The sequence below is a fragment of the Hyaena hyaena genome, unplaced genomic scaffold (genome assembly GCF_003009895.1).
Source record: "Hyaena hyaena isolate Hyena2069 unplaced genomic scaffold, ASM300989v1 scaffold_407, whole genome shotgun sequence".
NCBI classification, from domain to species: Eukaryota; Metazoa; Chordata; class Mammalia; order Carnivora; family Hyaenidae; genus Hyaena; species Hyaena hyaena.
Window position 1 is genome coordinate 804689 of NW_024081037.1, and position 27980 is coordinate 832668.

General features: G+C 38.7%; 1 protein-coding gene across 2 annotated transcripts; it reads right to left on the reverse strand.

Moving 5' to 3' along the window:
• On the reverse strand, positions 1 to 27571 carry LOC120245091 (cell cycle control protein 50C-like). 2 transcript variants are annotated; one of them, XM_039251961.1, is made up of 9 exons: positions 27428 to 27571; positions 26905 to 26947; positions 25611 to 25819; positions 21602 to 21712; positions 13660 to 13761; positions 12345 to 12432; positions 11809 to 11949; positions 3233 to 3442; positions 1 to 437 (listed from the first exon to the last, which is right to left on the reverse strand). In XM_039251961.1, the coding sequence occupies exons 3-9, from the start codon at positions 25800 to 25802 to the stop codon at positions 247 to 249; spliced, it is 1035 nt and encodes a 344-aa protein (XP_039107892.1). In that variant the 5' UTR covers positions 25803 to 25819; positions 26905 to 26947; positions 27428 to 27571; the 3' UTR covers positions 1 to 246. The 2 variants fall into 2 exon arrangements, with proteins under 2 accessions (XP_039107892.1, XP_039107891.1); XM_039251960.1 differs by lacking the exon at positions 26905 to 26947.
• Between the last annotated feature and the right edge of the window lie 409 nt (positions 27572 to 27980).

Sequence of the window (27980 nt, forward strand, 5' to 3'; positions counted from 1 at the left end):
TTTACCTTCCCCATTCCAAGGACATTTTACTATATACATAATTATATATAATTCCTCCTCCACCACTTCCTCCCCCTCTTCTTCCTCTTCTTCACTCTCATTATTTGTCTATCTGAGATTGCCGTTGGTCAGTCAATCCAGAACCCTTTGATGAAATATCCCAGTCATGTTGAGCCTTGTCAGAAATCATTGGCTCTGTTAGTGGCTTCATTGTCCATTTTTGTGTTTTCTTGTTAAAACTTGACTTTACTGCTCAATGAAGAGCATTGTCTTTTCTTTCAGCATCAAGTGGATTGCCATCATGGAAAAGGCGGCCAACCATGTCATAGCTCCTGTTACTGTGTAAGCGAGACCTAAGAAAAGGCTACTACCCCCACTCCATGTCAGGGTGGAAAGAACAACTGATTTTTCTCCTTTGAACCTGGTTACTGGAAAATCTAAGACAAGAAGACCTGTTAAGGACCTATCTCAACACTTTTCAGCTATACTGAGGTATAGTATATCCTCAATATAGCACCAATATAGTATCCTCAATATCTGAACCACATAAATTTGTTTTGTAGGTTAAAAGAATGGTTGAATATTCAACTTCATATATTGTCTAATGTTTACCAATTGATGTGTTGTATCTTGCTGGAACGAAATTAAGTAAAAAGAAGCCTTCCCTCTCCATAGTTGTAGTCTATAAAAGAGATCCTGACACAAATAGATCAGACTGGCTTACATACAACTAAATTATAAACAAATATATTTAATGTCCTTTGGCAGACCCAAGGAGAAAAGAATACAGATAGGTTTTACAGCAAGCCAAAATTTTTGTTTATGAATCAGGAGACCCAGTGTAGGCTAAAGTCCTTCATATACAGGTTTGAATTTCTACCTGAGGCAAAAGTCTTCAAGACCAGTGAAGAAGAAAAAATAATGATATAGATGGCAAAACATTTTTGCTGGGAGAGCTAAAGGTGGTGCATTCATTTGGGTTTTGAAAAAGCAAACATCCCTCACTGCTGGGGAGAAAATGTTTGAAGTGGGTTTGCTATCGTTAGCATGTTAATGATGTCATTTTGATTATGCATGTGGTCTGAGGTTTTTAAACATCTGGTGCCTTTTGTAAACCAAACTAATAAACAAATAAAAGCTTCTCATAGCAACGGCACAGGACAGAGGCATTTCCCAGCAAAGCTCTTAAAAGGCCTCGAATCACTTGGCAACCAACATGCTATTTAAAGGCACAAGGAAGTTAACCAGTTTCCTAACAAGGAAACAAGTTCTCTTTCTTTTCCATCAGAATTCTTCACTGTCACAAGGTCCTTGGGTGCCACCTTGACCTCCTGCCTGTTTTCTCTTTCCTCAGTTCCATTAAGATCATTTCCTCACACAAAGAACATCTTTTCCCCTTTATGAGTGGTAGGTGTTTGCTGCAGCTCAGATATAGCTCTTCTCCTTAATAGCAGCCAGGCTGTAAGACAGGTTGGGTACTGCTCACATCCGGGCTCAGCATGGTGAGTGCAAGTATAGGACTGAAACTCAGGATCTAGGTTCTGCTTGCTAGATTTAAGCTTGAGAGTCCTCAGCATTAAAATATGACTGTAAGTGAAGTTACCAGAGGGGGCTTGTCTCCAGAGTATCTCCTTTGTTCGGTACACAGACTTGCCATGATTCCCCTCAACTTGAAACTCCCTGTCATGCATTGTGAGGACATGCTTTTTTTTTTCTTCCTGTTTTGTGATTGCAACTGTAACTTCTTTACTGGTAAGGCAGTCATAGACAAAGTTGGTGGGATCAGAAGGTCTAATTTGGGAGACCACTGTCAAGCAACTTTCTGGGATCAGAAGGTTTAATTTGGGAGACCACTGTCAAGCAACTTTCAATCTCAAATTTTTTTGGGGGGGGGAGTTGCTGAAATTCTACTAAAAACTTAATATTCTATGGCTTACTCTTTGATCTGTATGTATAATGTTGCATAAGAGAAAGCAGTCTGTGGCTTTCATTTTCTATTTGGGAGAAATGAAAATGAACGAACTGAAGGCAAACTGTACTCCTGATCAGTGAACAAAAAGGAGGCAACAGACTCAGAAGTAGAGATTGTGTCCCATCGGTAGGGGCATATCTGGCTGAGGGAAGTCTCTCTCCCCTGTCAGAATGGAGGTATCCACACTCCAGGAGAAAAAAGAAGAAAAGATGGAGCAGGGACCTGGAGCACATGCAGTCAATTCACTTATTCCCAAGTATTTCTCATTTAAGCTCCCTACGAGGTAAAGAAACTAAGGAGGGAATCAATTTTGTATTAGGATCCTCTGGCCTGCCGTGGGGCCCAGGAACAGCCCCTAGTCAATAGCCCTGAAGTGCTACCAGAAGTGCTGATGCCCAATTGGGTTGATGTCTCAAAGTTGTGTACAAGCCCAGGAAAGATTCTGCTTCAAGGGGAATCAGGAAGAGACTTTAAAGTCTGATGACAGTGAGCATAAATTGTTTATAAATATATAATTTTTTAAAGATAGTGTTTGGTGTCATTTTGAAATGAAGTTTTTTTGTTTTTAGATCAAGAGTTACACTTGTATTTTTGAACTAAGTAAAAAATTCAGAATTTCCTATGAAAGCATGTGCCTCCTAACTTGGACCTTATGTCTGTAACCAAGGCACTGGCTCTACTAGCTGGCTTTGTACCAAAGGAGGGAAGAACAGTATCTTCAGAGCACAGCTTACAGCATACATCACATGGGTTGGATGAATCAGACCTGCTTCTTGAGTCTGGGGCTCCCTTGGTCTATAGTTGTGCCTAGAATAAAAGGCTCTCCAGTCTCAGTTTTCATTATTTTTAGCCCATTTTCTAAATTTACCTCTTATCAAATTGCTCTCTCTTCATTACAATGGTCCTCCAACCTCATCCCATCCTACATAGTAGTCTTCTCCTCTCTGTTATAGATCTGGAGGCCCAGTGGTATTTAATCTTTCTTGGGGGATAGAAATATCCCTCCTTACTTATCCATACCTACTTACCTGATACTGCTTTACTGTTATTCCTAAAAATATATTGTACCGATATAAGGTGGAGAAAAACAGCTATAGGGTGGTAAGTGACAGTATTATCTATGAGAGAACTATGTATTTCTCCTTTATATAGCTAGATTGTAGAATAGAAAAGTACAAAATGAAATAATTCAACAACTAGTGCCCAGATGGACACTGACTTTCCTTCATCCCCAGAAACAAAAGTGGTATAAAAGGATACTATAGGAAATGTTGAAGCTGTAGTTACCGGCAGGCAAGCCATCAATAAAATACTGTATTCGACTGAGTCGACGGTATAGTTTTTTGAAAGTGGGAAAGGCAGCTGTCCGCATCCATACAATGAAGTCATCATTGAGAAAGCCATTGTTTCCTGGATCCTCTAAATCCAGTTCATATACAGGCTTAGACCAGTATGGGGGCTTTGCAGTTCCTGTGGGAAGAAAATAATGGACATGGTTGAAAGAAACCATCTATAACCAGTTAGTTTTCCTTAGAATATAGAAAATGAAATTACTTTTAAATTCTTAAGAGATGAAAATTAAGACTTAAAAAAAAAGTGTGTGTGTGTCTGTGTGTGTGAGTTCCCTGATATGCAGCCACTCAACTTTTAATGAATTAAAAAGACTCTAGAAAAATGTGGGGGAAATAATGCTGATTTGTCATAGGGTTAAAAAAGAACAGAATATAAAATTATATGTATATTATGTGTTCAACTACACTAAATGCATATAAAGCACTGAAAAAAACAGGTAGAGAAAATTATAATAACGGCTGTATTCAGTGATGTCATCATACGGGCTGTCTTTATTTTCTCTAACTTCACAGTAATTTAGAGAAAAAATTAAAACAAGGTATGATCATCTCATCTAAAACTTGGTTAATTAGTAAAGAAAAAACTAGTGATAACCCTTGATGACACAGTGGAAATAGGAACTCATACAGAGCAGAGAGATACATGGGTTAATAACATCTCTGGCAATCTAGGAACCTGCATCAAAAGGTGTGTCAAGGGCGCCTGGGTGGCTTAGTAGGTTAAGTGTCCAACTCTTGATTTTGGCTCAGGTCCTGATCTCAGTTTGTGGGTTCAAGCCCTGCATCAGGCTCTGCTCTATCAGTGCAGAGCCTGCTTGGGATTCTCTCCCCCCCACCTGCCCCTACCCTACTCATGCTGTCTCTCTCGTTCTCTTTCTCAAAACAAACAAACAAACAGACAAACCCTTAAAAAAAGGTTTAATTATATTTTGGCCTAGAAATTCTACTTCTAGAAATGTAATCCAAGGAAATAACCATGTCTGTTCATGAAGATTGTGTTAAATAGAGATTCTCTGCAATAGTGTGCCTAAGAGCTCAAAGCTGGAAGTGAAGAGGAACTGGTAAATGGGAGGAGGTGAAGAGCAAAGGTGTTGCAAGCCTGTTCTAAAGTCAGGAGGTCTAGTCAGTTCGGGTGCTGTAGGAAAGTTGGAAGCACAGGATGGAGGGCTAGCGCCAGGAAATGAGTCTGTTGCGTTTACTTTCATTCTCAGTTCCTACGTTGGGACCTACGGTGGGCATGTCTGCCTCTCCCCCTCTGCAGCAGACTCTCGAGTACAGTGTCTTCCTCATCTTTTTTTCCACTGGCACTTAGTCTAGTGGCTGGCACATAGTAGGTATTCAATAAATGCTCGATAAAGGAATGAGTGATTCCAATTAAAGCTGACGGAAGTTGATCCTAAACACTATATTGAATGTTAAAGAATGAGTTAATCATAGAACATTGTTCAATTAACTTTTCAGTTCCAGACGATTGGCCCTAGTATCTGTAGACCAGAAAATGCAAAAGAGAAAGCCACTCTTTCTAAACTCTTGACAACTGACTAAATGATTTTCTCTTAAGAGAAACTCAGTTGTGTTTTCTAAGCATGCGGTGTGGTGCCAGTAAAAGCGAGTGCTAAATGTGGTTGGATTAATCTGTTGGAAGTATATTTGTATACCTAAACACTTCCTTGGGAAATAATCCTTTGCTGGAGAAACTTGATCTGCAAATTTTGTGGAGTTCACCTATGTTGGCCCTTTCCCCAAACTTCAATCAATGTTGCTACAAGAATTTTGATAAAAAATGGTACCTGCACTGTGGACCTCACCCTCTCTCTGCCTTAGCCAGAGACATGCCCTAAGACAATGTGTCCTATGGGACACTGACACCCAAATCACCCAGGGAGCTTGTTAAAAAAATGCAGGTTCAAGCATGCCTTCTCCTATCAGCCCCTGCTCCCACTCCATCCCATTACCAAAGAGTATAAGAAGTATGGTTTAAGAGGCACCACTTTTCTTCATGTTTCAAGTTGGGCCATTTACTTTTATCCATTTATTCAACAATAAGCATTTCTTGATTGCTCACTATGTGTCAAATACCAAGGATATAAAACTTCCTAATTTCCACAAGAATTCACAGACTTGAAGTGGGGATGGCAAGTGTTCAAATAGATAATTACAGGATAATGTAGCAACTCTTAAAGGTAAGAACAAAGTATGGCAGGAAATTAAAGCCAAGGCCCCTTTGTGTTATAGGTCTGTGGTTATGTGGTAAGAAAAAAGTACAGAATGTTGCCAAGTTCCTTTCAAAAAGTAGGAATTCAGTCAGAGATCCAGTGACCATACACGTCAGTTTGTCTAAAACAGTTCCAGCATATGTCTGTTGTCTATTCTCCCAACTGACTTAGCATTTACCCCAAACAAATAATGTATTTATAATTCCATCTTTCACCTTCCAGGTCTTAACTGGTAACGTGTAAAATACCCATGTGCAGGGAATGGAGTACTTATTTTTTTTTTTTTTAACAAATAGTTTATTGTCAAATTAGTTTCCACATAACACTCAGTGCTCATCCCCACAAATGTCCTCCTCCATGCCCATCCCCCCTCCCCCCCCCATCCATCCAGTCCTCAGTTTTTGTCAGCATTCAAGAGTCTCTCATGGTTTGCCTCTCTCCCTTTCCCCCACCATTTCCGCCCTTCTTCTCCCCCTTGTTCCTCCGTCAAGTTCCTCCTAAGCCTCCTATACGTGCAAACATATGATATTTGTCCTTCTCTGCCTGACTTATTTCGCTCAGCATAACACCCTCAAGGTCCATCCATGTTGCTACACATGGCCAGATTTCATTGTTTCTCCTTGCCATGTAGTATTCCATTGTATAGATAAACCACATCTTCTAGATCCATTCATCAGTTGATGGACACTTAGGCTCTTTCCATGTTTTAGCTGTTGTGGAGAGTGCTGCTATGAACATTGGGGTACATGTGCTCCTATGCATCAGCATGGAGTACTTATTTTAATGTGTGATTAGTGAAAGATAACCAGAGACCCTTTCAATCAAAACAGAACATATTCCTGTGACCCCTGCCAGCTGTTTAACACTCTAGCTGATTAGATCATAACCTCGGTTTGGCCTGTGAGATGCATGAAGATCCCAGCCTATAAGTCAGTGGGATCAGTGGCAAACATGGGAAATGATAGGTTATGCTATACATACATGACATAGTGTGGGAAATAGATGCTAAATGGTCTTGCTGAGATTTGTCTAAACTCCCTTGCAACTGTGGCTTTATTATTTATTATGTGCAAATATGTAACTATTTTATTGTTTGGTGTCAGTTTTTATTTGTCAGTAAGTCCTTGTAGCTGTGAAGAGTTAAAAATGGAACACATACGTTTAATGTAAAATTAAGTACAGTTTCTTGAGAAAGTTGATGAATGTAAAACTTGCAGTGTTAGTTGACATTTACCCCCACAATGGGGAATCATTGTTATGTCAGTGACCAAGTGAAAATTAAAAGGCATAAATCTGCTGAAGAACATCAGAATCTACTTTAGAAATTTGTGGCTATTTTTAAGAGTGCATCCAAAGACAATGCTTTACCTCAGGTAGCTACAGAAGATCTATTTATATATAATTACGTGAGCATGACCTTGACTTTTCATTTAGATCAAATGAGCTTCTTTCTATTTTCACTTAGAGGGTTTTTTTTGGTAACAACAACAACAAAAAAGCTTTCATGTTTTGCCTCCATTACTACAAAAAGAACTTTCTAAACAGTTAAATAAGGCCAGTTTTACATTAGTGTCTTCAGATGCTTCAAACAGAAATATCAGAGAAGTTAATTATAATACTGGTTATTTTTTCATTATCATCATATATGTTATGGTGATCTGTCCAGAGATTATGACTCACTGAAGGATCAGATGATGATTAGTATTTTTTAGCAGTAAAGCATTTTTTAATTAAGGTATGCACATTGGATTTTTAGATATAATTCTATTGCTCACATACTAGATTATGGTATAGTGTAAACATAACTTTTATACTCACTGGGAAACCAAGAAATTAATTTGACCTGATTTATTGTGGTATTCACTTTATTACGGTGGCCTAAAACTGAACGTATATAAATAAATGTGGACAATTAAAAAAAAATTATAATACTGGTTTGATTTTTCATGAATCAAAGTAAAGCTTTTTGAAATTCAATCTTGAAAGATAAAGCCTCTAATATTATAATAAATTGACACTAAATTCAGTTAAAACATTCAAACAGCAAGTAAATTTTTGCTTTGTAGTGATAACATAAGTAAAAATTTGTGAGCACAATATTAGAATAAAGATAATGTTCTTAATAAATTGAGTAATTTACAGAGCAACATTCTTAAAATTGGTTGTGGCACATACATAATTTATAACTATATCCAAACAAATGACACTATTTTACCAATCAAAAGAAGGACTGTAGTCATGCAAATTTACATATTTTTGAAACTGACCTGTAAAATTTTTACAATAATATGGATGTTAAATTAAAGAAATACTTCAGCATGGTGTGTGGTGTGTCTTTGCTATGTTTTATCAACCAGAATTTTAGAAATGTTTGAGCCTTTGAAGAACTATTTTATATATCAAAAGATGGGTCCTACAATGATCCTAAACTTTTTTGGTAAATAAGCCCTCTAACTTTTGGTTGAATTTAATTCAAAATAGTTGAAAAATTTTAAACAAAGTATCCAAATATGGAATGTCAAAAAACTTTAGTTTTTGATTTAGTGAATTATGATTATTGAAAGCCAAGCTTGCAAACAAGAAGATATTAAAATTTACCCCCAAGAAAGCAGGAAATTATTGAACATATTACATAATAAGAATTCAACATATGTACAAATTTAAATCTTAAGTTTTATAATTGTGGGGCACCTGGGTGGCTCAGCTGGTTAAGCATCCAACTTTGGCTCAGGTTATATCTTACGGCTCATGGGTTCAAGCCCTGCGTCGGGCTCTCTGCTGACAGCTCAGAGCCTGTAGCCTGCTTCAGATTCTGTGTCTCCATCTCTTTGTGCTCCTCCCTGACTCACATTTTGTCTCTCTCTCAAAAATAAATGTTTAGAAAAATTCTATATACTTTGGAGTATTTCAATTTGTGTAAAAACTCTTCTGATGGAGCTCCTACTTTATTTATGTAGTTATTGTATTTATTTCTTTTCTTTTTTTAAAAGTAGGCTTCATGCCCAGTGCAGAACCCAACTCAGGGCTTGAACTCATGACCCTGAGATCAAGACCTGAACTGAGATTAAGAGTCAGACACATAACCAACTGAGCCACCGAGGTACCCTGGAGCTCTTATTTTTAACTGAATAAAATTTTTTTCTCTGCCAGAATTAAATGATATCAAGAAGGTTTAAGATTGTATAGCATCTAATCTTAGGAATGCACTTAGAATAATCAGAGATAGAGAAAAACATGAAGTAAAAAGTGCCTATGAAAATATTTAGATTATAATACTAGCATATCTCAATACAAAAAATTGAAATGAAAATATCTTCTATTTAGTAAAATTAGTTGTGAGCATAATAGGTACCTTAGCACTTACATTTTCTAGTTAAGAAAAATATAGGGTTAAAAGAGAAGAATCAATTAAAGGTGTCAACAATTTCAAATTGGTTAACCATAAAGTTTAAAAAAGATTGCAGATAATTTTGTGAAAAAGTTAAAAATAATAATTTTTCTTCTTTTCATTTTTGTTTCAGAATTATTTAATGTCCAGTTTATTTTTTAAATTTTATAATAAAATTATTTTTTAAATTTAAATTAAAATTAGTTAACACACAGGGTAGTGTTGGCTTTGGGAGTAGAACCTGTGATTTATTTCTCAGATATGACACTCAGGGCTCATCACAAAAAGTGGCCTCCTTAATGCACATCACTCATTTAATTCATCCCCGCACGCCACCCCTTCCAGCAATCCTCAGTTTTTTCTCTGTATTTAAGAGTCTCTTATGGTTTGCTTCCCTCTCAGTTTTTATCATATTTTTCCTTTCCTTCCCCCATGTTCATCTGTTGTGTTTCTCAAATTCCACATATGAGTGAAATCATGATATCTGTCTTTCTCTGACTGACTTATTTTGCTTAGTATAATACACTCTAGTTCCATTCACATTGTTGCAAATAGTAAGATTTTATTCTTTTTCATTGCAGAGTAATATTCCATTGTATGTATATGTACACACACACACACAGACACCTACACACACACACACACACACACCACATCTTCTTTATCCATTAGTCAATGCACCTTTCTGGGGCTCTTTCCATAATTTGGCTATTGTTGATAGTACTGCTATAAACAGGGGGGTATAAGTGCTCCATCAAATCAACATTTTTGTACCCTTTGGATAAATTTCTGGTAGTGCAATTGTTGGGATGTAGGGTAGCTCTATTTTTAATTTTTGAGGAAACTTTATACTGTTCTCCCACATGGTTGCACCAGTTTGCATTCCCACCAACAGTGCAAAAGGGTTCCCCTTTCTCTGCATCCTCACCAGTATCTGTTATTTCCTGAGTTGTTAATTTTAGCCATCCTGACAGGTGTGAAGCAGTATCTCCTTGTGGTTTTGATTTGTACTTCTCTGATGATGAGTGATGGTGAGTGTCTTTTTCATGTCTGTTAGCCATCTGGATATCTTCTTTCAAAAAGTGTCTGTTTATGTCTTCTGCCCATTTCTTTACTGGATTATTTGTTCTTTGGTTGTTGAATTTGATATGCTCCTTATAGATTTTGAATACTAACCCTTTATCTGGTATGTCATTTGCAAATATCTTCTCCCATTCTGTCGGTTGCATTTTAGTTTTGTTGATTGTTTCTTTGCTGTGCAGAAGCTTTTTATCTTGATAGGATCTCAGTAGTTCATTTTTGCTTTTATTTCCCTTGTCTCCAGAGACATGTCAAGAAGCTGCTGCAGCTGAGGTCAAAGAGGTTGCTGCTTGTTTTGTCCTTTAGGATTTTGATGGTTTCCTGTGTCACATTTAGATCTTTCATCCATTTTGAATTTATTTTTGTGTATGGTGTAAGAAAGTGGTCCAGTTTCTTTCTTCTGCATGTCAATGTCCAGTTCTCCCAGCATCATTTGCTAAAGAGACTGACTTTTCCATTGGATACTCTTTCCTGCTTTGCCGAAGATTAGTTGGCCATGTATATGTGGGTTCATTTCTGGGTTCTCTATTCTATATCATTGATCTATATGTCTGCTTTTGTACCAATACCATACTGTCTTGATGATTACAGCTTTGTAATACAGCTTAAATTGCAGACTTATGATGCATTCAGCTTTGGTTTTCTGGCTATTCGAGGTCTCTTCTGGTTCCATACAAATTTTAGGATTGTTTGTTCTAGCTCTTTGAAGAATGATGGTGTTATTCTGATAGGGATCATATTGAACATATGGATTGGTTTGGGTAGTATTGACATTTTAATAATATTTGTTCTTCGAATCCATGAGCATGGACTGTTTTTCCATTTCTTTATGTCTTCTTTAATTTCTTTCATAAGATTTCTATAGTTTATAGTGTACTATCTTTTACCTCTCTGGTTAGGTTTATTCCTAGGTATCTTATGGTTTTTGGTACAAAAATATTTTTAAAGTAACAGAACAGATTCATTAGAAAAATAAAGAGGCATGTGGGTTGCCTGGGTGGCTCAGTTGGTTAAGCGTCCAACTTCAGCTTAGGTCATGATCTCATAGTTCATGAGTTCAAGCCCCACATTGAGCTCTGCATTGACAGCTCAGTTCCTGGAACCTGCTTTGGATTCTGTGTTTCCCACTCTCTGCCCCTCCCCTGCTTGCGTTTTCTCTTTCTCTCTCAAAAATAAATAAATAAACATTAAAAAAGTTATAAGAAAAAGAAAAATACAGAGGCATGTAATGAAGACAGATGTGGCTAAGAACCTGATTAAAGTATGTGCCTACCCATAATAATTATTCTGCTTATGTTATTTTTTAATGTTCAAATAATAAAGTAGGTTTTTAAGTTGCTTTAATATATACAGATATGTCATCTTAATTTTTGAAAGAACTGCAATTTAAAATAGTTTGTATACATTTATTTTAAGGGTCCACCAAAAGGGTAATGTCAATTATTGATAAATAAATACAAATTTCAAACAAACATTTGCCTTTACTTATTCTAGTCGCCCCTTTTACTCTTAAAAGTATACCAGTTTGGACAATAAATTACATGTTGACCCTAATTATAGATTAAGCAAAAGTTTTTTCAAACATTGCCTTTTTCCAAATGATAAATTGAAAGGAACCAGGGCACCAATCATTTCATGTTTCTGATAGGTATGTGATGGAGGTGCCTACAGGTAGGGAAAGTTAGAGTAAAACGGAGGTCAACAAAAAGTAAAGAAGGAGGTATCACAAACATTTCCCCATGCATGAAAATCAAAGTTTCTATAAATAGGTAAGAATATTTATCTAATATATGGTCTTACCTGCAAATGCACTAGAAAGATTAATGGTACTTGGATTCTTAAACTTGACATACTTATCTGTCCACCATGTAATTCCACTCCTTAGCATTGGGACTTTGATATGTATAGATGAATTAAGGTTGTATGAAAGAATAATGGTATCTGTAAGGAAATTAAAAATTGTGTTACCGATATAAGCAAGCATTTTTGCCCCACTTCAAAGTACAAAACCAGACACAGATGAAAAATAAACTAGGGTTTCATCAGACTCTCAACATGCTTACATGCAATAGATGTTGGAATTACACGACTATTATTTTTCTTGCCAAAGCTCCAAATATTGGAAAATACTGTCAAGCTCCATTTAGCTCATGTTCCCTAACTACTTCAAATCTCTGGTAAGGGAGAGCTTATTTGCAAATGAAATACCATAAGTCAATGGATAATGTATACAAAAAGTTTTCTTGAACTGCCAGTTGCAGAGTTGATCTTCTGGACATTTAGGTTATTACACACTTATGAAAAGGCACACCATGGAAACAGGAAAAGTCACCTACCATTGAATATGCTGTTGGCAATAGCACCACAAGGAACGATGGGGGTCCCATTGTGGGACCTGCTAAATGGAGCACAGTTTCCAACATCCTGGATGCAAGATGATACAGTAAAGAGAAATGCTTTGGTGAACTCTCTGAGAATTTTAAAAGTGAGAACCCTGGCAAAGTAAAATAACCCACACTAATTTATTCCCATATAACAAGATTATGGATTGCTACCAATTTTTCTTAGACTTCTGGCTCATCTAGACTCAGAAAGCTTTGTGTTCTGGAGATGTGTGTGTGTTTGTGTGTGTATGTAGTTTTCCCCCCTTATTAATTTTTTAAATGTTTATTTATTTTTGAGAGAGAGAGAGAGACAGAGAGGCAGAGTGGGAGTCGGGGAGGGATAGAGAGAGGGAGAGGTACAGAATCTGAAGCAGGCTCCAGACTCTGAGCTGTCAGCACAAAGCCCGACATGGGACTCAGACTCACAAGCCATAAGATCACAACCTGAGCTGAAGTTGGACGCTTAACTGGCTGAGCCACCCAGGGGCCCCAGTTTCTCCCCCCTTATTAACAATACATAACATACCAATATATCTGCAGAAAGGAACAACTTGCTGGCTGTGCTAAATACCACACTAAGCTACACTGAAATACATTTTTAAACCATTTTTTGTTGAAGTGTAATTCATATTCTGAAACTATACATGGTGAGTCTATAGAGCTGGATGACTTATCACAGGGAATCCATACACCTAACTACCAGAATATATCTAAAAATAGTGGTTGCTATAAAATCAGTTGATTATCACTTTCATATAATACTCTCAGTATGGAAAAGATTTCCTTCTAGCTTTTTTTTTTGCTAGCATGCTGGGTATCATTTATCTAGAGTAAAATTTTATATCCTAGGTGAGAAAAGATATTTAATTAAACCAAAGTCTTTTAAGCAATCAAGTATAGCTCAGTTTCCTTAAACTGGGCTGGAGTGAAGGTCCCAATGATTGGAAGGACAATGGTAGACACACAGGGAACTGGACTGAGACCAACCACTCAGAGTTACTACCAAAATGGCTGATGCAGGAAAGGATAACCATTTAATTGGACAAGATTCACAATACTGTTCTGAAGAGGGAAACCACTCTTCTCAGGTAGCAGTTAACAGAAAACCCAGCTCCTTCAAGTTCTGCAGGAATAAAATATGCATTCCTGTCTTGTAAAACTTTAGGTTTTTAGCTTATTTTCCATACTCGCTTTCAGAGTAAAAGATCCACCTGGTTTTTTTTTTTTTTAAAAAAGGAGTATTATACCAAATTAAATAAAGTCTTACCTTTAAATCTGTACCCACCAGTTGGCTATTACTTCTGGATAGAATATACTGATAGAGATTCTGATAGAAGCCATATAATTTGTAGTACAAATAAACATTGCCCTGTAAAGGATAAAAGCAAGAAGAAGAGAGTAAGAAGAAGTAACTAGAATATTAATAAACATGGACAGAATTTTTGTAATAAAAAGTACCACAGAAAAAGTTGATGAGAACTGGAAATTTTTCTTTAAAAATTTTTAAAAAAATTTTAGATAGAGAGCGAGCACAAGTGGAGGAGTTCCAGAGGAGAAAGAGAGAATCTTAAGTAGGCCCCATGTTACCCCTGAGCCTCATGCAGGGCTCGGTCCCACAACTCTGGGATTATGACCTGAGCTGAATTCATGAGTGGGATGCTTAATGGACTGAGCTACCCAGGTGCTCCGGGAACTGAAAATTTCCTTTATATCAAACGGAAACCCAAGAAATCATTTTAAAATTTCAGTGTTGGAAAATCCTCATTTACAAAGAATTATTAAAATAACCAAGTAAATTATTTTCAATGTTTTTGTAAGGGCTACTATGTTCCTGCCATGAAAAGATTTTAAAACCAAGCTTTGTATTCTCAATATATAAAATTGATGTTACAAATATTGTTATTTCCTAGCAATACTAGGAAAAATGCTTTCCCTAGGAGTTGTGGTAGGTGTCAGTCAATGATTTCAAAGCACATCCTTGAACATATTTGAAGCTGGAGCCACCTAGCATATTTGGGTGCATGTGAAAGCCATGAGATTAGCTCTTTGTGGTCTGTCTGACTCTAGGGGTTTTGTCTATCTTCTACAGTACCTGGCACACAGTACTTGTTAAAGAAATGGTTAACCATTCATTATGGGAAAAAAAAAAAGGAGAATAGTAGAACTCATGGATCTGAAAGAATGGTGATTTTCATCTTAGTGATAAGTCACCTTGTTGCTATGAGAGATGGTCCTTTTCATGTATGCTGTCCTATGAGGCTGCCTCATCACAGGCTACCAGCATGCTTATCTTTACAGTGACATACCGAAATTCCCTAGGCCAATTTGATACAGATTTTACTAACAGCATATATGATGCAAATGGAAATGACCAATGTGGCTGTTTATAATTAACATACTACCTACCTCCAAAATAATGAAGGCCTGCATCTAAAAATATGAAGGCTTTTATTAAGTGCTCTCCATATGTTAGATGCTATATTCATTGCTAGAAATACAAATGTATTCCTTTACAATCTCCTGAGTCAATTGATTCTCCTATACTAATGGCATTTTGGAAAGCCTTCTCGTTTCACATGGACATTTAAGTGGGTAAGTATGGAAAATGTGAGCTGGTACTCAGGGTAGGCTGGAAATAAGGGTCATGGTAACTGTGGCCAATTACAGAAAACAACAAAGGCTAAAGAGCTTAGTCACTTGTAAGAGAAAAGTGTCTGGAACATCAAGAAGGGGGAGATTCTGGGTCATGACAGAGAGGCAGGCTGCAACACCATAAACAGACAGCACTGGTGTGAAGGCAAGCAAGTCAGGCAGAGCAGGAATGACTGATTACATTTCCTCACCCAACGAGGAAACCTCTATTGTTGACCCATAACTATAGAAAATATGAAACCCAAAGAGTGGAATTTACCAAACATTTTCTTGGAAGCTAAAAAGAGAATTCCACTTACCCAAAGTTATATGTTCATATAAAGGACAAAATAAAGAGGCAAAGAACACTCACCACACCGGGGTGTTTTAATAACCTTTTTTTCAATGATTCTTTGTCCAAGATTTCACTTAACAAGGCCTCCCAGACCATCATCTTTTTTATTGTTCCTAGAGGCATAAGGCACTTTATGGTGTTATTTCTCTTTAAATTCAGTGGCACTTTGTTCAGGATTCCTAGTTTAAGGCAGTCGAGTGTGAATTCATTGAGTAGCATGTGTAATGTGTGCTAACAGGTGAACCGAAGGCCCTGTGGTTGCCCTAACTAGTTTGGTTGGAGTTTTATGAGAAAGTCTTCTGAAAGGAATGGTCAGCAGCTGGTAACATTTATTTGACTTAAAGGTTTCAAAGGATACAGACAGATGGGAATTGAAGCCCTTTAAGATTTTATCTTTTTGGGGCACCTGGGTGGCTCAGTCAGTTAAGCATCTGACTTTGGCTCAGGTCATGATCTCATGGTTCGTGGGTTCAGCCCTGCATTGGGCTCTGTGCTGGCAGCTAGCTCTGAGCCTGGAGCTGGTTTCAGATTCTGTATCTCCCTCTCTCTCTGACCCTCCCCTGCTCATGCTCTCTCTCTCTCTCTCTCTCTCAGAAATAAATAAAACATTAAAAAAAAGATTTTATCTCTTTTATTTTTTTCTTCAAAAATTTAAGTACTCTGAGCCCCAGGAAGGAATCAACCCTGCTGACACCTTAATTTCAGACTTTGACTTCCAGAAGTGTGAAAGAATGGTTTTCCATTGTTTTAAGTATCCTCTCAATTAAGCAACATTAACTATTTTTTTTCAATTGAAGTATAGTTGATACCCAAAGTTACATGAGCTTCAGATGTACAACATAGTAATTTGACAAGGCTACACATTATGCTATACTCACCACAAATGTAGCTACCATCTGTTACCACGCAATTCTGTAACAACACAATTGACTATATATACCCTATGATACACCTTTCATTCCTGTGACTTATTCACTACATAAATGGAAGCCTGTATCTCTCATTCACCTTCACACATTTTGCCCATGCCCGCCACTCCCTCTCCTCTGTCCATCACCAGCTGGTTCTCTGTGTTTATGAATCTGTTTCTGCTTTTAAATCAACACTTTTTTTTTTTTAAAGTTTATTTTGAGAGAGAGAAAGAGAGAATGAGTGGGAGAGGGGCAGAAAGAGGAGAGAGAATCCCAAGCAGGATCTGTGCTGCCAGCATGGAGCCTGACTTGGGGCTCCATCTCACAAACCATGAGATCATGACCTAAGCCAGAAACCAAGAGTCAGATGTTCAGCTGACTGGGCCACCCAGGCACCCCATAAACAATACTTTTACTTTGGGGAAGCAGCATGGTGAGTTGAGGAAGGCAAGAGAGGGCATAGCTACAGAGAACTAGAATTTTGATCTATAAGAACACTTATATAAAACTTCCCTTACTGACTTTGTGCATATCACTATGACCCAAGGAAAACTCAATAATTTCTTTACAGTTTATATCTGACTTGTTTACAAAATTGATCAGGGGTACCTGGGTGGCCCAGTTGCTTAAGTGTTCAGCTCTTAATTTTGGCTCAGCACATGATCTCAGGTTTCTACACTGGCAGTCCATAGCCTGCTTGGGATCGTCTCTTTCCTTCTCTGTCTGCCCCTTCCTTGCTTGCATGTGTGCTTTCTCTCAAATAATAAATACATAAACTTAAAACATTGATTAGCACTAGCCACAATCAATATAGATGTATTCAGAATATTACTAATGCCAGTATGCTTTCTTTTGGGATCATGGGGGAAATAAGAAAGGGTCACATAAAACCAAAGCTTCCCAGAACATAAAGCCATATAACTTAGCACTTTATCTTTCTTCCATTCATTTAATCTTTCAACAAACATTTTCTGAGCATCTGCCACATAAAATATACTGTGTAGGCACTGTGGAGGAAGCAAAGATTCATATGTTCATTCAATAAACATTAACTGAGCACCTACAGTGTGCCAGGCAAATTCTAGGTGCTTGGGACACAACAGTGAGAGATAGACAATAAATAATATGTATCATAAGCTATTAATTTATATGGTAAATTAGAAGGTGATAAGTACTAATGGAAAAAATTTAAATTACAGCAAGTTAACTAAGATCAGGAGTATTACAGGGGTGAGTTGAGTAGCTAAGTTGCAGTGTGAAGTGGGATGGCCATGTAGACTTCATTGCAGAGAGGGTTGAGCCAAGACCTAAAGGAGATAGGGCAGTTACCCAAGTGTATATCCAGTACAGGGGACAAGGCAAGAGAATGCCCGACTTGTTTAAGGGGTGAGGGGCCCAGTGTGGTGAGAGCAGGGTTGGGGGAAGAGAATGGAGGGATTAGGTCAGAGAGGAAATAAGATATCAAATCATGTAAGACTTTGTAGGGACTTAAGATTTTTCACGGAGTAGAAAGAGAGGCCATTTGAGGGATTCCTTGTTTATTTGTAATCTCTTTACCTAACATGGGGCTCAAACTCACAACCCCGAGATCAACACTCGCATGCCCTTCCAACTGAGCCTGTGGAGTGCCCCCACTGCAGGGATTTTTTTGAGCAACGAAATAACATACGTCTTAGGCTTTAAGTCCTCACTCTGGCTGCTATGTTGAAACATGGGTATAAGCAGGGAGGCCTGTTAGGATGCTATTTCAGAAATCCAGGTGAGTGGATGCAGCATGGAGGTGGGTGGCGGTAGAAGAGGTGGGAGAAGTGGACAGACCCTGGGTATGTGTTGAAGATAGAGCCAACAGGATGGATTGGATGTGAAGTATCAGAGAATAAAGGGAGTTGCAAATCACTCCTAGGCTTTTGGCCTGAGTACCAGAAGGATGGAGTTGTTTTCTTTTTTTTTTTTTTAATTTTTTTTTTAATGTTTTATTTATTTCTAGGAGAGAGAGAGGGAGACAGCGTGAGCAGGGGAGGGTCAGAGAGAGAGGGAGTCACAGACTGAAACAGGCTCCAGGCTCTGAGCTGGCAGTCAGCACAGAGCCCGACGCGGGGCTCGAACCCACGAACCGCGAGATCATGACCCAAGCGAAAGTCGGACGCTCAACCGACTAAGCCACCCAGGCGCCCCAGATGGAGTTGTTTTCAACTGAGATTGAGAAGACTTTGGATAGATTAGGCTTTGTTTGTTTGTTTTTTGGGGGGTGGAGGGGGAGTGCAGTGGATAAGGGAAGCGGAAACCAGGAATTCAGTTTTGGAACTGTTGACTTCAGTTATCTATTAGACATCCACATGGTAACATTAGGAAGGCAGCTGGAAATACAATTGTGGATTTGGAAAAGATGCTTCGGATAGAGATATAAAATGATGTTGGCAAGAGATGGCATCTAAAGTCTGAAGACAGATGACATTTCCAAAAAAGTGAATGCAGTTAGAGAGGAGAAGACTGAAGATTAGGACTAAAGCCCTGTGGATCTCAACATAAAGAGTTTGGGGGAAAAGGAAGAACAGCAAAGGAACCAAAGAAGGACAACCAGAGGGCTAGGAGGAAAACCAAGACAGTGTGGTATCCTGAAAGAGATAAGTATATCAAGGATAAGGAAGTGGTCACCTGTGCCCAATGAGTGACAAGGCACTAAAGACTGACTGCTGGATTTATCAACATGGAAAGTCATTGGTTTCCTCACAATTTCACTGAGTGTTTGGGGTAAAAACCTAATTGGGCTGGGTTTAAGAGAGAATGAGTAGAGAGGAATTGGAAGTAGCCAAGATAGATAACTTATTTGAGGAGTTTCCTGCTAACAGGATGAAATGGGCCAATAGCTGGTAGGGAAATTGGGAGAATAGTAGAGTAGTTTATCTGCAGAGAAGGGAAATAATGTTTTATATGCTGGGGATGATTGAAGAGAAAGAAAAGCTCGTGATATATGAGAGGACAGAACTGCTGAATTAAGTCCTTATAAAGGCAAGGAAAATGACCTCTATGACCTCTATGCTTATCTCTATGGAGATAAGCCTTCAAGATTGGAACTGGGATAGTTTATCAATGGTAACAGGAAAGAAGATTGTGTAGTGCAGATACTTGTGAGTGAGTAGTTGTGGTGTGACAGGCAGAGCACGGTCCTTTGAGTAGGGGAAACGAGTCCACAGGATATCATACAAGTGATTGTAAGTTCATCAGAGGAATGAATGAAAGCAGTGCTCCCAGGAAACAAATGTGAGCAAACTGTTTCTGGAGACATGAGTGGAAAGGAAGCTCAAGGAATGCTTACAAATGTTAGATGTCTAAAACAGGTGGCAGTGAGTGGGGAGACTTTCCAGCAAATTAACAGCAGAAACACAGAGAGTTGTATAATGCAAAAGCAAGTTGGCCAGTTGGCAGACATACAAGGTCTCCTTCTTCCTTTATCTTTTTATGAAAAGTGGGCCTCAGTTGGTCAAAGAGCAATCTGTAAGAGTGCTTTTTTGGGGGCAGGGAGGACAGTGAACTGATTTTACAAATAATAGCTAGTTTAAAGTAGGGAAAACCAGGGGTGCCTGGGTGGCTGTCAGTTAAGCGACCGACTTTGGCCCAGGTCTATGATCTTGTAGTTTGTGAGTTCGAGCCTCACGTGGGGCTCTGTCCTGACAGCTCAGAGGCTGGATCCTGCTTCAGATTCTGTGTCTCCCTCTCTCTCTACCTCTCCCCCTTCCCTTCTCATGCTCTCTCTGTCTCAAAAATAAAGAAAAAAAAAATAAAGTAGGTAAAACCAAAGGCTAGGAGTGCAGTTAGTTACCTCTGATACTGGACCAGGAGGTTTGAGTTGAGGCAATGCCAAAATAATGAAGGCAACAGCGTGGTTGGAGAGATGGATTGAAGAACACTGCCCACACATCAGAGGCTTAGATGGAAAAGGAGCAGGCAGGTTAAAGTCACAGAGGGAAGTTTAGAGTCTTGGTGATGGGATATTTACCAGAAAGGGAAGTGAGGAAGGTTTTTCAGGAGATGATGGCGAGTCTGGTTTGGAACCAGCTGAGTTTGAGGTGGAAGCAGGGCCTTGAGGTGGGTAGCTCAACGGGAATGCTCAGTGGAAATCTCAAGAGAAGACCCGCTTATACTTAGATTCATTCCGTGTATCTATGAAAGGGAGAAGGATCAACCAGGTCAGGGAGGAGGACACCATTGGTGGAGGCGTGTGGCATCCAGAGCATAGGATAGGACCTCTGAGGAGTTCAAGGAAATAGTTTTTCATTTCTCGAGTACCAAATAAGATAAAAGATGCCTCTGAGATCTCCTACTACAGGGATGGTAATTGAGGGATGACCCTAACTGTCATGCTCTGAAATCATCCTGTGTTTGCACCAAGGCCATGATGCCCCTGGCTGCTCCCAATGGCTGAGCACAGGAGGAATACTGAGGCAGGATCCTTTAGGGACTCTATTGGCCTTGCTGAAACTTTCTAAAGAGAACACTGCAGTCTAAGACCTTTCTCCCTCCTTCCTTCCTTCCTCCTTCCCTCCTTCTCTTTCTCCTGTGTCTTTCCCCTTCCTTCTCCCCTTCCCTTTTGTTCACAGGGGTCAGAGCAGTGTTGTGGTCTGACAGCTCCCCCAATCTCCTCTGGCTCTAGCCCCATTTTTCCTCACAGGCAGTTCCTCCAATAAATCTCTTGCATGTCTAATTCTGTCTTGGCATCTGCTTCTTGGGGGACCCAGACTAACAGAAGACTTTAATCAGTCCAAGAGCAGGGACTTCTCTTAATATTTCTTTGGCACTTCTCAGTGCCTGACAGTGAGCACGGCCAAGAGTTGCCTTAGGAATTAGAAAATTGTATATGTAGAATGACTTGGGGGTGGGGTGGGGGACATAGGGGGAAGGAAGGACAGTCCTAGCAGGTATGTGACCCCTGACACTAAGTCACTTTTTGACCTCTCAGCCCTAATTTTCTCACTATTAAAATGAGTGGTTAGACTCAAAGATCTCTATGGTCCCTTCTTTGGGTTGACATTTGGAATAAAGTCTGATTGATGTTAAGAAATATGTTTGAAAGCTGGGTGGGTAAAGAGTCTGGAAACTTAGAAACAAAGAAGAACAGCATTCGAAAGGAAAAAAGTAGGGGGGGGAGTTGTGCATGAACTCAACACTTTGTAAGATCCCTCACCTCCACCCTGCTTTATTTTTTGTGTTTTCAGATTTGGAGAGCACTTGATGGAAATCATGAACTTACTGCCAAATATGAAATAGGAGAAGATCAGTGTATAGCCAATTGAAGGCTCTTGAATTTCACTTACCTTCATTGTCTCTGAAAGGTAAAAGGGAATAGAGCAGGTGCATTCTTTGTCAAAATTAATAGCATCTTCTCGCAGTTCTGCACAATTTCCACATGTTTTTGTATATTTAATCTATCAGACAGGGAGAAGAACAATTATTAATTAAAAACTTACATGACTAAATTTCTTAAAAATCAAGTCCTGAGTCCATCTAAGACTTCAAGCCCTCTGGGTCAAGGACATGGACGCTTGGACATGAATAAACAGCCTACTGTTGCGGATAAAAGTGTTTCTGCAGATGCTTGGGAGGAGTGGGCCTTTTTACAGCCTTTCATTTTGAGACCTGACCTGGAATTCAGTGTTTCTGTTGCATATTTATATAACCTGTTGTGATGAAGGCTCATGTCTCCATCATAAAGAGGTGTCATTAGGAAAATATTAGTCAATGACTCACAAGAACTGGGCCTACAGCCTGAGGCTAATCAGCTTTATGGGGAAGTCACTTCACTGTGTTTCCATTCTATTGTATGGAAAATATTTATACTAATGAATTTTTCTACATTACAGCTAGAGGAAGTTATTAAAAAGGATAAAACACAGAAAAGAAGTGCTTCCAAAATGTAGGGTTATTTATATATGTGGAATAATTCTGACTTTAAATGTTACCACATTCTGTTTTTTGAGTTATATTCTATGAAAAATCGTATAGGGGCCTCTTTCAAAAAGGGTGGTGTGTTTCAAATGAGCAAATCCTATGAGCTGTGGCTGAGAGCCTCAGTTATGTAAAGATACAGCTGGAAGAAGCTTAATGAAGGAAGGCTCAGAGAGGTACAGAGGCTCTGCATTTCCCATATGCTTCTTCCTCATTGTGCTGAAGAATAATTATGGGAATGGGGAAGAGCAGGAAAGCAAGGGAGTGGCCTTCTCCTTGGTAAACTGCCAATGGGATTTAGGATTCTTTGGGAGGGAAGACTAACAAGAAAGATAGGATTTTTTAATCCTTGCAAACCACTGGAGTTTTGAAGCCAAATAGGCAAAGTATTAGTACTAAATTAAAGATGAGCCAAAAAGCTACCCAACTGTACCTAGATGCTTATATCTACTTAAATCTTCAATTTAATTAATTATTAAGTCATTCTTTAAATACACAGAAAGGCTTGAATTATTATTTTGGAAAATATTGATGCCCTTGCTATTTGTGAAACTGCATTCTGATTTTTAAAAGCTTTAATGACCCCCCCCCCAGTTTATTCTCTATTGTTAAGAGTCAGTTGTGATTTGTTTCCCTCTCTCCTCTTCCCCCCTCTTCCCATATGTTCATCTGTTTTGTTTCTTAAATTCCAGATATGAATGAAATCATATGGCATTAAAAAAAAAAAAATAAATAAATAAAAGCTTTAATGAACAGGTCTGTATCAGAACTGAAAGCACACTAAACTGTGACTGAGGAAACTGGGGTTTAGTTCAGACAATCTCTGACCTTGAGTTACATAGTTAACCTCCAGGGCCCACACTTTGTTCATCAGCATTATTTTGTCTAGCAATTAATCTGTGAACCTGTTGTAGTAGTATACATTCTGCTCCCTGCATTCTTGAGTCCTATTAATGCAGAATTAGAAAAAAATGATAATCTTTGAGTAGATGATATCTAAGGTCTTTTCTAGCTCTAAAAACTTTATGAGGTAGCCAAACCATGGAAGCAGCCCAAATGTCCATCAACTGATGAATGGATAAAGAAGATGTGGTATATATGCAATGTAGTCATAAAAGATAATGAAATCTTGCCATTTGTTATGACATGGATGGAGCTAGAGAGCATAATGCTAATAAGAGAAATAAGTCAGTCAGAGAAAGACAAAAATTATATGATTTCACTCATATGTGGAATTTAAGAAACAAAACAAATGAGCAAAGGAAAAAAAAAAAGAGAGAGAAACAAACCAAGAAACAGACTTTTAACTATAGAGAACAATCTGATGGTTACCAGAGGGAAGTCAGGGGCAGGGGGATGGGTGAAATAGATGACTAAAGAGTACACTTATCATGATAAAAAAAAAATGTACGAGGAAACATATTTCTGATCTCTTGTCTTGAATGGCCTTATACATTTATAGCTCTAAAATGACATCAAAAGCCACAGTCTGCTCCTTATAGAATTTTGGAGAGACAGGAATGATCATTCTTGCTTAAAGTGAACTGGAAAAAGGTCACTTTGTTGTTGTAGCACAAGGCTAAGTGAGAAGAGTAAAGCCAGAACTCTTCCACTGGGTCTGTGCTTAATCACACTGCCTGGGGTATGTACTCCATTCTATCACCCAATATAATGAAACACATCCAGGTGCAAAAGAGAATCTCACTATCTTAGCAATTTCTGTTTTTCTTGTATAAAAACAAAATGTTAGAAATAGTCCTATTTGAAGTGACTAAAAAAAAGTCAATTGGAAAATATCCATAACATGATATAAATCATTCTGTTGAACCAAAAGTGAGGTTCCCTTCACATGCTTAGGGTGACATATTTAGCAATGGCAGCCTCGTAATGGAGGCTGCACTTCATAGTGGGTCAGGGAGGATAACCAGGAAGGAAGAAGCAAGGAGGACATGGCAAGAAGGGAAGAACCAGAAAGAAAGGGGTTGGTGAAAAGAAAATAGAAAAGTAAGTAGGGTAAGCTGTTTGTAGAAATGAGTATCAGCAATCTTGGAAGGCAGTTACTTTGCCTTCCACAAGGCAAGTATAATTTTCTCCTGCCATTTTGCATCTGCCCCTGGTGGGGCCTGGTGGTTTACATCTTACACCAGAGGACTCAAAAGGACTTAATGGTATTTAGTTCCTGGGGAGAAAAATTGCTGGGAGCTGGGAGCAGAATATAGAAGTGGAAAGGCATTAGAGCAGTGTGGTTTGGTAGGAGAAGTGGGGCCTGAAATGGTGTTTTCCTCTTTGAAGTCCTCACTATTTGCCCTAATGCATTCCTTTAAGAGTTTGTGCCTATAATGCACTGAGCAGTGTGCAAGGAAGGGGTTGTGGATATGGTGACCAAGGCAACCATTGCTGAACTCTCTGTCTTCACACATACTACCTTACCTGCTCTATCATTAGCTCAGTGAGGGCAGGTGCCAACTCTTATCTTACTCATTTGCAAACCCAGCAAAACTTTTAGCACCTTCAGACACTCATGAATGTTAAGTCAGTGTTGACAGACTTGGCCTTCCTGCTTTTGCTGTTAGCTGAATCAGGAGAGGGAACAGATCAGCTTTCCAAGCTGCCCCAGGTAATAGCCTGGGGATGTCCAGTAAACTGTTTAAAGCTGATCTGAATGAAATATTTGCTTACTTTGTTAGACTGAATGTGGGCATTGCTGTTCTAACCAACCCTTATGTTGCCTCCCCAGACCAGCTTCTTGGATTCTCATCCTCTGACAGTTAATCAAATTGGCAGAGGCTTGTCATGGGGCTGGGGGTTAGGGGTATGCCCTTGGCTTCAACTTTTCTCAATCTTGAGTAGAATTTGGTTAATTTTGCTAAGTATCCTGAAGAGGCCAGAAAGATCTGAGTTCTTGCCTTTCCTAAATTAATGATCTTAGAGGAGTTCACTTGCAAAGGGAAAGACACAATGCTTGAAAAGTGGGACAAAATTGAAGACCTCTATCTTTGTCTCTTCACTTTTTTATCAGTGTGACTCACTGGCATCTGGCAGTCATATGGCCCTGCCTCTCCTTCTCCCACCTCTATCAATCCTTGGTCAGTGCTCTGCCACCTTAAAAAGCTTCTGCTTTGCCAGGTGCCTGTAAACAAATGGCTGAGATGACCAATGTGAGAGTGACTGTCCTCAAGACAGAGGGAGTAGGGATGAATAAGGGCAACATACAGAGGCTGCCACCATCTGCACAAGCAGAGAAGGGATGTTCCAGTCTCATTTATTGAGGGGCTATATTCTCATATGGATCACTCACTCATTTATAGTCCCAAAGCTGAAAATTCTTAGAACCTGCCTTAAAAATGCAATGCCTGAAAATTGTAAGATGGGACAAACCTCTATTTCCTTGATACTCTTTGCAGACAATATAAGGATGATGCCCATACCAAGGCAGAATGCTCCTGTGGCAAAAAAGCCAGAGAGGACTCCAGCGGCCGAGAGCCGTAGCCGGTAGGCGGGCAATTGCTGCTGCTTCAAGGCAGTGTTGTCTGGCAATCTGGATTGGCAGATCTCAGATGTCTTCTTCATTTTGGTCAGGCAGGTGACTGAGTTATACTTTTGAGACATTTATAACATTACTACTCATAGTAATAGTGCATAATGATAATACTAAATTAAGAATTATATGAATCTTCCTTTATAGTTGCAGTCTTTCTGCTTCCCAGAATTATTCAGCTAAACCTGATATTCAGCAGAACACAGCTCTCTTCAATCAGCTATTGATAGGTATATTTTACTTTAAGCTCAAAAAACAAATAAACAAACAACCCCAAAACCAAAACCAAATAAAACAAAGTAAAAAAAAAAAAAACAAAAAGAAAACTACCCACCAAAGACCCCCCCAACAGCATGTGCTAAATGCCATGCCTAGAAGGAATAGTCCCCAGCAGGGTCTGTATAAATCAACATCTAGTGACCTTAGGAAGCAGTTATAACAGGCTATTTCTGGGATGTGGTGACTAATTCAAGGCAAGCCCTTCCAGAAAGGGGGAGAATGGATTTATCTTTAAGAACTTGCCTAAAGTCTTGGAGATTAATACAAAAAATAAAAGGGCTACCACTTTTTTCCCCCCCAAATGTGGCGGCTTCTCACATCAATATAAACTAAGTTGGAAAAATGCTCTCAAATTACAGCTAGCTTTACTACTTGTGATAATGACAAAGAGGGAAGAAAACAGGGATCATGGGCACACAGATGTCTAATCTCAGTAGCTGCCAATTTTTTCATCCGTAAGAAAGACTCTGGTAGAAAATGTACATTAAAAAGCATCTAAACTTCTTCCAAGCATGTGCTTTGGAGTAGCTCAAATGAGACAGGAGAAAGGAAGAGGAACATAGAAAATTGATTAAATGTTCAATATCTCAATATAGTATAATTGGTTTGGTTTGGGGTTTTTCTGATTTATCAGAAATTTCCTGACATCATTTTCATTTGGCTATTATTAGTTCCTCTTCTTTAAGATGTATTTAAGATACAGAATTAGAATAAAAAATAGTGAATTTCTAATCTTCCTTTTTTTATTAGCATTAGGCAGAGAAGCCATGCTGGACTACTTTTATATTAAAGAAGGCAATGACTTTGGCAGGTGTAGCTAGTTCAAAAGAATACAGAATAATTGCAAATGCTTACCTTAGGCAGTATCAATTCAGAGTCAAAGTTTCCCACTTGCAAACTGGGAAAAGCACAATACCAGTGAGAACTTTTCAGCATGTCACTTGATTCTGACTTGGAGACATTGAATAATATGGCTGCCAGTATCAGCCTTTTGTGAGAAGACGGCAGCAAATAATTTAATTCACATCTGCTACTTATTTTACTATGTAAACATGGTCAAGAACTTGGGTTTAAAAAGCAGTAATAGCCTACAAGATTAGATTATACATGCATGGTTGGCATACAAAATAATCAGGTCTACCATCTATGTACTTGGTCCAACGTTGGGTGGGATTATACTACACAGGTAACACCTAGCAAATGTGTCATGACAGTATCACATCTCTAAGAACAGAATTTAGTTTTTTTATAATATATCAAAACCAAACTAACCCAAACCCCAAACCAAAGACACCTTAACATATTAGTCAGGGTTCTCCAGAGAAACAGAATTAATCAGAGGTATGTAAAGAGATTTTATTATAAGCAATTGGCTCACATGGTTATGGAGGAGGCTGGTAAATCTGAAATCTGTAGAGCTGATGTCTCAGGTTGAGTCTGAAGGCCAAAAGGTGGTGGAGAACCAGGTGCTGAGGTCCCAGTGTGAAGGCTATCAGACAGGAATAGCTGATGTTTCAGTTGGAATCAGAATTCTCTCTTCTTGGGGGTGGGGGTGGTTTGTGGGTGTGTGTGGGAGGTGGACAGTACTAATGTAGGCTTTTAACTGACAGGATGAGGCCCACCCACATTAGGGAGGGCAATCTGCTATACTCAAGTCCACTCATTTAAATGTTAATCTTATCCAAAACAGCCCTCACAAAAACACTCAGAATAATATTTGATCAACTATCTGGGGACCCTATGGCCCAGTCAAGTTGACACATAACATTAACCATCACAGGTACTAAGTGAACACATTTCTGGGACAACGTCCTTGAAAGAGCCAGATCTCACCTTATGGGAACTTAAAAAAAATAATTTATTTAAATTCAAGTTAAGCAACATACAATATAGTATTGGGGTCAGGAGTAGAACCCAGTGATTCATCTACA

Coding starts and splice junctions, on each gene's coding strand:
- LOC120245091 (XM_039251960.1), bottom strand. CDS start 25,802: ATGAAGAAGACATCTGAGATCTGCCAATCCAGATTGCCAGACAACACT. Junction 21,713..25,610: donor AGAGTATCAAGGAAATAGAG/GTTTGTCCCATC, acceptor CCTGTCTGATAG/ATTAAATATACAAAAACATG. Junction 3,443..11,808: donor TCTTTCTAGTGCATTTGCAG/GTAAGACCATAT, acceptor TTCTTCCCACAG/GAACTGCAAAGCCCCCATAC.